At 44.9% G+C, this 10,000-nt stretch overlaps 1 protein-coding gene across 1 annotated transcript in view; it reads right to left on the bottom strand.

Moving 5' to 3' along the window:
- The window catches only part of aopep (aminopeptidase O (putative)), a gene marked incomplete at its 5' end in the record, with an annotated part of 62,824 nt that overhangs the window by 23,347 nt on the left and 29,477 nt on the right, over positions 1 to 10,000 (bottom strand). Inside the window, one exon of the mRNA XM_080531359.1 lies at positions 1 to 7. This exon is cut by the window's left edge and continues 110 nt beyond it. Within this exon, the coding sequence (XP_080387485.1) occupies positions 1 to 7 (7 nt within the window). The remainder of the gene's footprint in view (positions 8 to 10,000) is intronic.

Below are 10,000 nucleotides of genomic sequence, written 5' to 3'. Positions count from 1 at the left end.
GGGTCACCTAGGAAACGCAAACAATAGGGTGGGGTTACTGATGTGTACTGAATGACCACAAAACAACACATACACCAACACTAATGCAAGCGTACACACAGGCAAACACACACACACACACACACACACACACACACACACACACACACACAAATGCAGGTGTGTCACTGGGGGTTCTGGCCTATCGGAGGGCAGCATGTGGTCACTGGGGGGTGAAGGGTGAAAGGCTAAGCCTAGAAAGCAGAGTCTGGGTGGAGCTCTGGGGTTTAGGAACTGTTATGGGATATCAACCTGGTCCTGAAGGTCTCACACACACACACACACACAGCTTTTGTGCTCTCTGCACACACACACACACACACACACACACACACACACACACACGTACATGCGCGCGCACACACACACACGTACATGCACACACACGTACATGCACACACACACACACACACACACACACACACACACACACACACACACACACACACAATGGATATCATACAAACATCCACACTAACATACTGCACACAACACTCTCTCTAACAGAGTGCCATACTCAGAATGGGAAATCATGTAATTTGGTTTGAGAGGAGCTTTATGAGAAACACATTCATATCAGTCTGTTTTTAATACGCTCTCATCGAGGAGCCAACAGTAATTTGACTGAGCTGGAAGAGTTATTACCAGGGACAAAGAGAGGGCTGTGTTCTAAAATTAGAAAATATTAGAAAACTATCGTGGAAATCCTCAGGATAGCGCTTGGGGAACGCTGGGGGAACGTTAGGATTTGAAGCGAGAAGAGAGGCGGAGGAGTAAACCTGTAGAGACTGAGAACAGACCGAACGAGAGGAAAAGAAAAAGAGGAATAGAAATAAAGAGAGAGAGAGGGACAAAGCTCGCTCTTATTAAAACTCGAAACCTTTCGGGAGAACAACAGTGAAAAAACAGCAGAGAGAGACAAATTAAGGAAAGAAAATCTTTCCATGAAGTTATGTTATGTCTCATGATTTCTAGAGCGGAATTAAGTCCCTATTCAAATGAAAAACAGGAACCAGATTTTAGGGAAAGAGAAATATACATGTTATTAATGTTGCAACCCCAAAACGATGTATTTGATGTATTGCATATACTGTAGCACTACTGTTAAAAGTAATGATCAAAGGAATCATATTGTTTGCATGTGTGTGACTGACAGCGTGAAAGGGCCCCCAGGCCCAGCCTTGCCTGCATCTCTCTGGAATAGACCAGGTGCATACAGCCCCTCTTTTTCTCCATGTAGTTGAGGATGGAGGCTCTATTGAGACTGATGTGAAAATGGGGTGAGATGAATGTGTGTTTGGATTTGTGTGTATGTGTGTGTGCGTGTGCGTGCATGTGTGCGTGTGTGGTGTGGGTGTGATTTAGTGGGTGTGAGTGAGTGGAATGTGTGCTTGTGTTTTCGTCAGTGAGCATATGCGCAAGGATGGGGGGGAATGACGACAATGTGCTATTCTTACTCTGTTATCGCATCAGAATCCAGTGCTAGCTCTTTACTCACTATCACAGACACACGCACCGCACACACACATACATTTTTTCTTTCACTTCAACCCCCCCCTTTTTGTCTCTCATAGCGTTAGTCTCAAACTGTATTTTGTGAAATATCCTTGCCTAAAATGGCTAAGAAATACCAGGAGATCCTTATCCCTTATATAAGGTATGTGTCCTTTCTACAGAGAGCAGGGAGTATCTGAGTAGAGTCTGGTCTGAGAGGATCATTTTCAGACAGGGGTTGGCAAAAAGTCAACTCAAACAGAGCTATGGAGAATGATAGTCCTTTAACCTGTGGAAGCTATGTAGCTTCTACTGTAGTTTCTAATCAGGCCCCCCCCCCATCTGTATTTTAACATGAAAAACAAAATCATCCTTTTCCTTCCTTCTCTTTTCTCCTCTCTACACCCCTCCTCTTCTCTTCTTCTCTGATCCCTCCATCTTCTCTGTCTGGCAACAAGGTCAGATTCCATTTTGTGGGAGCCAAGTGTTTGGAAACGTCCCCCCCATCTTTAAGGGTCTCTGTGGGGCCCACCCTAGCTCCTTCTCTCTACCGGCAACTTTGAAAATCCTCCTCATACACACGCTAATAGCCCCCTCGCCACACTCCAGACACAAGCTAACACACACACACACACACACACACACACACACACCTCACACACTAAATGTTGTTAAACACACAGACCTGACTACCTCCCTTTTTCCAAGCACATCCACCCAGACAGACAAGTGCTAATCTGTTAGAGGATAACACCCCTGCTCTATGTGCCACATGGTGTTTAAACTCTTTTGTTCTCGTCTTCTTCATAGAGCAGCAAAGCCTATAGTCTGCTTGGATTTCTGTGTGTGTATGTGTGTGTGTGTGTGTGTGTGTGTGTGTGGACGATATCAAGAGAGGAAAAGGTGAACTCCCTGGCTGGGAACTCCCCGTCCATGGGGTGGGCGCCTACTTGGTAGCACACACATACGCGCATGCATGCACACACAAGCACACAGACGCATACACACACACACACACACACACACACACACACACACACACACACACACACAGACACAGACACACACAGACAGATACAGACACAGACACAGACACACACAGACGTACTGTTTGATCTCATGACCGGGTCAGGGTTGAGGGTAACAATAGCCACAATAGCCTGGTGGTGAAAGCACATTTCCACTAAAGAGGGAAACCTATACCTGTCTCTGCCCTACACACACACCACTCACGCCGCCACCACTCTCTCTCTCTCTCTCTCTCTCTCTCTCTCTCTCTCTCTCTCTCTCTCTCTCTCTCTCTCTCTCTCTCTCTCTCTCTCTCTCTCTCTCTCTCTCTCTCTCTCTCTCTCTCTCTCTCTCTCTCTCTCTCTCTCTCTCTCTCTCTCTCTCTCTCTCTCTCTCTCTCTCTCTCTCTCTCTCTCTCTCTCTCTCTCTCTCTCTCTCTCATTCCACACTCAGTGTGTGTGTGTGTGTGTGTGTGTGTGTGTGTGTGTGTGTGTGTATGTCCAACCCCAAACAGAGAACGACTTGGCTCTGGCACGAATACATTCAGTATTTAGACAGTACAACAATAACATCACACACACGCAGGCAGACACACGTAGGCAGACAGACACACACACACACACACACACACACACACACACACACACACACACACACTGAGTGACAGCCAGCAGCACAATACCAAAGGAAGCTGGTGACATGTTTAGTAAACACAAATGTCCAAATGTGTACAGTATATATTAGGGCTGCACGATTTGGGGAAAAAATCGAATTGCGATTATTTGGACAGATATCGCGATTGCGATTAATTTGCGATTATTTTTTTTTTAAATAGCAAAAAAAAAAAAAAAAAAAAAAAGGGAGTTTTTATAAAGTGTGGCCATATCTCCGGCTAGGAAGGTCGTATCAACGTGCAGTTTGTTTGTACGTCTTCAGGGGACTTAGAGGCTCCCTCCTCTAGCACCCCCACAGCCCGAGCTACGAGTGAAAGAACTAAACTTACATTGGGTTGCTTTAAAGTTGGGTTGCTTTAAAATCAAGCTTCAGATTAAAACATGTGATGGAGCATTACTAACCTGACTCAGGTGGTTTGTTTCACACAACCATCTAGGAAAGCTTAATTGGAAGCTGTTTGGAAAAGGGCAGGTACTTTCAAAAAATACTTGGCAGGTGATTGGATGAATCTGTCTATCACCTTCTATCATGGGCTAATTTCAGAGAGCATTACCACATGATACCATCAAACTGTTAACTGCTCTTATGCCATCAAACTGTTCTAATGCAAGGATGAGAACTTAAAAGATATGAATTGGAACAACATATTTATGTATGTTTTTTTTAAACAGCTGCCATTTTGTTTCTCTCAAGTGTCCATTTCTTTTGAACAATTCCAATATGAAAATAAAATAGGACCTTTCTACAAACAAGGTTATTTAATTATGGCTCAGGAGCAGCATCTAAATATTGCACATACTGCAATCAAGTTAAATAAAGTGCTAATAAAAATGTCCAGTAAAAAAGAATAGGTCCTTTCTGTAAACATTGAAATAGATAAAGCTCTTCAACTCGTCGTAATGTAGGCCTATGTAAGTGCACGGCTCGACCGCAGATCGGTTGTTGTTGCATAGTACTCCACATGTTTCAGCTCCGTACGTGCGGGATGGAATCACATTATCTTTTATCCAGCGTTTGGATTAGTTTTTTAAACTCTTCGTTGCTCACAGTGTTAATAGACACCATGTCTTTAGCGAGGTAATGCGTGATGGAATTTGTTATTTCACGGTGCCTTCGTGAGCCCTTTTCATACAGGGTAACAGCCGCAAACGACTCTAAAACTCTAGTTTGCTTAACGTTAGACTGGGCTACGGGACTTTCACTTAACTCTCCGTCATAGAGCTGCCCGTGGTACTTTTTCAAGTGCTGATACAGGTTTGTGGCGTTGCGTCTGGATGTAGCGACTGTTCCACGACAGGTCGTGCCCAACACCTGCTTTTGTTGCACATCTGTCGTCCTAAACCCGAAATACTTACAACAGAAGTGCTGTTTTTCTTCGGGACTAAATCGTTGCTTCTGGCTCTGCTGAAGTCATTTATCCACCATGAATGTTGCTAGCTACCGAAACGTGGGCGTTTCACGTGCGATGTTGTTGTTGTGCGTGTGCGTTCATTGACGTTGACGTTCATTGACGTTGAATCCGACACGCTGTATGACGTATCCCATACGGGTAGTGGTGGTCTAGTGGATAGTGAGTTGGACTTGTGATCGGAAGGTTGTGAGTTCAAATCCCGCCTGAAACCACACCACTACTAGTGTGCCCTAGAGTAAGGCACTTAGCCCTCAGTTACTCCAGGGGCAATGTCCCTGTAATTCGTAATTGTAAATCGCTTTGGATTAAAAGCGTCTGCTAAATGGCAAAGCAAAAAAAAAAAAAAAAAAACGCAGGCAAATCGCAGGCTTTGCGATTAGCTAATCGCATCATTTCAAATCGCGATTTCGATTTAAAATCGATTAATCGTGCAGCCCTAGTATATATGCTACATTTTTATGTGTGTGTGTGTGTGTGTGGGGGGGGGGGGAGAGAGAGAGAGAGAGAGAGAGAGAGAGAGAGAGAGAGAGAGAGAGAGAGAGAGAGAGAGAGAGAGAGAGAGAGAGAAAAAAGCCTTTTTAAAAACTAAAGGCTTCTAAAGTCCCACCACCTCGATCATTTCTTCATCATTTCCATGGCAACCACACTCTGCAATCTGTGTAAAAAAATCTGTGTGTGTGTGTGTATGTGCGCGTCTTTATTGTACTTTTATTATTGTCGTTGACAACCTATCTCTGTCTATACCAACAGAAGACTAGATCCTGAATTCACCCAAGGATTACTGGGCTTTGGTGAAGGTTCCGTAGTTCATAATGATTTTCATAATGCTTGGGGATCCAGTAAAGCCTTCACTGAAGTCAATCACTGATAGTTCCCCAATGCAACAAAAAGAGAACTTTGTGATCTCATTTAACTGGGAGAAAAACTTTGATTGTATGCTACACTATGTCACTGCTATTTATCTTTTCATCCGGGTATCATCTATCACCGTATTATCCTGGTGTGATTAAGGTTAAACCATGCTCTGGTCAGTTCCACGTGGTTACATCATGCGTTTCCACACATTTCTTATTGAATTCACCCCTCTAAGCACCAACTCAACCAACTATGTCGCTTCATCCCCTCTTTGAATCAAATGAATACACATGTGTTGTATTATCCTTCATCTAGCGGAGGTACTATTTTGCGGAAAGTTGTTGCCTGTGCTAGCTTGCGACAATGAAGAAAATGAAAGAAAGCTTGAAGTAAAAACTGAATACTGTTTATTTAGAGCTTTGCCCAAGCAAGGTGCAGAGACATCTCTTCAGGTGTCACTCAACTCAAACCGGTTTAGACCCCTTTGTAGCTACTTACGGTAAGTATTTCCCCAAGCTTTCCGAACTAGGATAGCTTAGTCTCAACAAGGTTATATCTGTATCTGTACCATTGTGAGGATACAATGTTGAGGAATTATCCTCCACATAATAACGGTGTTAAATAATGTGATTGTATCCAGTGGTACACCTCCTACAAACATTTCCCTAAATACCAGTAACACTAAAAGCCTCTTTGCAAGTCACCTACGCATTAGCAGGGAAGCGTGTTTCACAGTAAGAGGCATTTATGCATAAATGTGTGAGAGAAGAAAGAGATGAGAGAGTGTATGACAGAAAGGAGGGTATTCAACATACTGCCTGTAAAACAGTCTTTGGAGGCCAGATTGCGAACATTAAAGAAAATAATAAAATGGCTCTTTGTTCCTCTACACCTTTAAAAAGTGTTTTTCATCCCTCCCTCCTTCCCACCCTCCCTCCCTCCCTCCCTCCCTCCCTCCCACCCTCCCTTCTTTCCTTCCTTCCCACCAGCGTGAATTGTGGTGTCCAGGATGCTCGTTCAGTTCCAATGTATCATGGGGGATGGAGACATAGAATCACAGTGACATTATTAAACCAAACTGTGATTTCTGAGAGGCCATTCAAGCTGTGTGTGTGTGTGTGTGTGTGTGTGTGTGTGTGTGTGTGTGTGTGTGTTCAATCGCTCGGCTGCCTTTTATTTCTGTCTGACCGCAGACTCGTAAAAACACCCTCTGGCACCACCAGCTAAATGCTGCAGGCCCGCCACAGGTACTTAGGTTACACTCTTTCTTTCTGACAAATCCTCTGTTTTTCTCACTCCTTCCTCTATCGCTCCCCACACTCTCTCTCTCTCTCACTGTCCCCCATCTCTGTCTATTTCTGTCTTCCTCTCTCTCTCTCCCTCTCCATCTTTCTCCCACTCCAGTTAAAGGAACATTAAAAAAGAGAGAGAAATCTTGTCTGCTGTTCTCTTTCTCTCCAGCACCCATGACCTTCTCTCTTCTTGTCGTTGAGACAGAGATCTGGTGTTCTACAAGTACCACTCATCCTGCAAGGTCCAGTGCTCACAGAGAGGAAAATCACCCACCTGTAGAATCCAAACAAGTAGAGGAACAACCACAAAAATGTATGCGGACATTCCAACAGAATTCTATGATACTGAAAGCCCTTTTCTTACTATAGTACCTACAGTAGGTCTTATGTGTGTGTGCGTCTCTGTGTGTGTGTGTGTGTGTGTGTGTGTGTGTGTTTTGAAGGAAGGATGGTTGGTAAAGGAGGTTGTGTGGAAAAGTGAGAGAAAGAGAACATGAGAGAGATGTTGCCTTATACATCTCTTCTCGTTCTGTGTATATTTCATGAGATGCACTCACATTTTGCATCATTAATAATTACACTTAAGACAAAATGTCATAGACACTTTGTCTTACAGCTGTGCCTATTTTAACTACTATAAGAGCCGCCTCAGGAGTCAAATGACCATAGTCTTTACAATGGGAATCCGCTACTTACACACAAAGACCACTAGTTGGCGCGTGTGTAAGTTAGCCTGCCTACTACACAGAAAAACTGCAAAATAGCTTTATATTCGCTTATCCTGATGTGATTTTGAAAATGTAAGGATACTGGGTGGTAGAACACACATATCTAGGAAAAGTCATGAAAAGAGGGAAATTTGTCAAGAAATTTGTCGAGAAATTTGTCGAGTTTCTAGTCGAATCGAGTGCAAACTTGTTTTACTCACAGGGTCAAATGACCCCACCCATGGCTGTTCTAGTGTTAAAACCTTGTTACCCTAAAGGCTGTTTGTCTGGATTTAGGTCTGTTTTAGATTTGCTGTGTGATTCAGGGACATGACCCAGACAAGACACACACACAGACACACAGGCACACAGGCACAGGCACAAGCACAGGCACAGGCACAGGCACAGGCACAGACAGACACAAACAGAGGCAAGCATGCACACACACACACACACACACACACAAACACACACAAACACACATTATTGTTCTGTAAACAAGGAAAAGCTTCCCTGTGCGTCATGTTGCCCTTTCAGTCAGGGAAACAGAGCGGTCTGCCTGACGATAACATCTCCTGATCTCTCCTGATGATGTCACAGCTGCTGGTGCAGACTGATGACCTCAGAGATTACCTACAGGTACTGTTGTCATATCTGTCTCTGCCCCCCCCCCCCACACCCCTATCTCTCTAGATGATTTTATCACAATTATGAACAGCCTCTGGGATTGAGACGCTGAATGTGGTGTGTTTGTGTGTGTGTGTGTGTGTGTGTGAGTGTGTGTGTGTGTGTTTGTGTGTGTGTGTCTATGTGTGTGCGTGTATGTGTGTGTGCGTGCGTGTGTGTGTCTGCTTGCGTGTGTTCGTGATTTTGTGTGTACGTGAATGTGTTGTGTACATAAAATGTATGCATGTCTGTATCTTGTAATCAGCCTCAGCATACACTAATCAAACTAATCGCTAGGTTAACATGGAGCTCTGGGACAGCTGTTTCGGGGACTTAACCTTGTAATCAAGAGACATGTCTGTCAGTCTGTCTCATCACTGTCTGACCTTCAGACAACACTGCTGATTCCTCTGGTCAGGACAGACATACAGACACAGACAGACAGACAGACAGATAGACACAGACAGGCAGACACAGACATTCATACATACAGACAGACAGACAGACATAAACAGACAGACAGACAATGCGGGACACAGACAGACAGACAGACAGACACAAACAGGCAAACAGACAGACAATGCGGGACACAGACACACAGACAGACAGTCCAGTAGACAGGGAGGGACATACTGCAGTGTGGAGATCAGTGCCAGCAGTAGGAGAGATTCACGACACGTACCAGACAGTGTCAATCAACAATATGCAGAGAGCACAAAAACTGTGTGTGTGTGTGTGTGTGTGTGTGAGACCTTCAGGACCAGGTTGATATCCCATCACAGTTCCTAAACCCCAGAGCTCCACCCAGACTCTGCTTTCTAGGCTTAGCCTTTCACCTTTCACCCCCCAGTGACCACATGCTGCCCTCTGACAGGCCAGAACCTCCAAGACCTACTGCCTCATGGGAGCACAGCTACCGGGGGCCACCCTCTCTAACACACAGCAGCTGAGAAAACACACACAGACACACACACGCACGCAGGCGCGCACGCACGCACGCACACACACACACACACACACACACACACACACACACACACACAGACACAGACACAGACACAGACACAGACACAGACACAGACACAGACACAGACACAGACACAGACACACACACACACAGACACAGACACAGACACACACACAGACACAGACACAGACACAGACACAGACACAGACACAGACACAGACACAGACACAGACACAGACACAGACACAGACACAGACACACACAGACACAGACACAGACACAGACACAGACACAGACACACAGACACACACACACACACACACACACAGTAGACTAGCAACAAAACAAATAGATAGCACTGCTTTTATTGTAAGAGCATAGATTTGAAGCTTTACCTATGTGGTTACATGTTGTTAAGCAGAGCAAGAGAAGCCTGCCTAGTATTTCTAACTCGACGTCAGCTTCAGGGCATACATTATGGCCGTGACCACCTCAGATAAGTAATTACAAAAGTGTTTTCACTAACAGCCTCCCACTCACCACATTCACGGTAAAAACCTCTCACTCACGTGCACGGACACACACACTCACGTACGCACACACACACATACACACACACAACACTAAGGAAGTTTAATTAATTTCTGCCACTCAACACCTCGCTGCAAACCACAAATCTGCTAAAGGTCTCCAGTGAACAACTCCCTCTCCTCCCTCTCTCCATCCTCCCCCCGTCTCTCTCCTCCCTCGCTCCCTTTCTCTCCTCCCGGTAGAGAAACAAACTCCACGGTCTCCACACGCACACACACACACACACACACACACACACACACATCACAGAGAGGTCTTTGACACAGATGGGAACAAAGAGCCGCTGTGTGTGTGT

The sequence above is a fragment of the Nansenia antarctica genome (genome assembly GCF_963989245.1).
Source record: "Nansenia antarctica genome assembly, chromosome: 5".
NCBI lineage: Eukaryota > Metazoa > Chordata > Actinopteri > Argentiniformes > Microstomatidae > Nansenia > Nansenia antarctica.
This window is presented reverse-complemented; position numbering and strand designations above follow the sequence as displayed.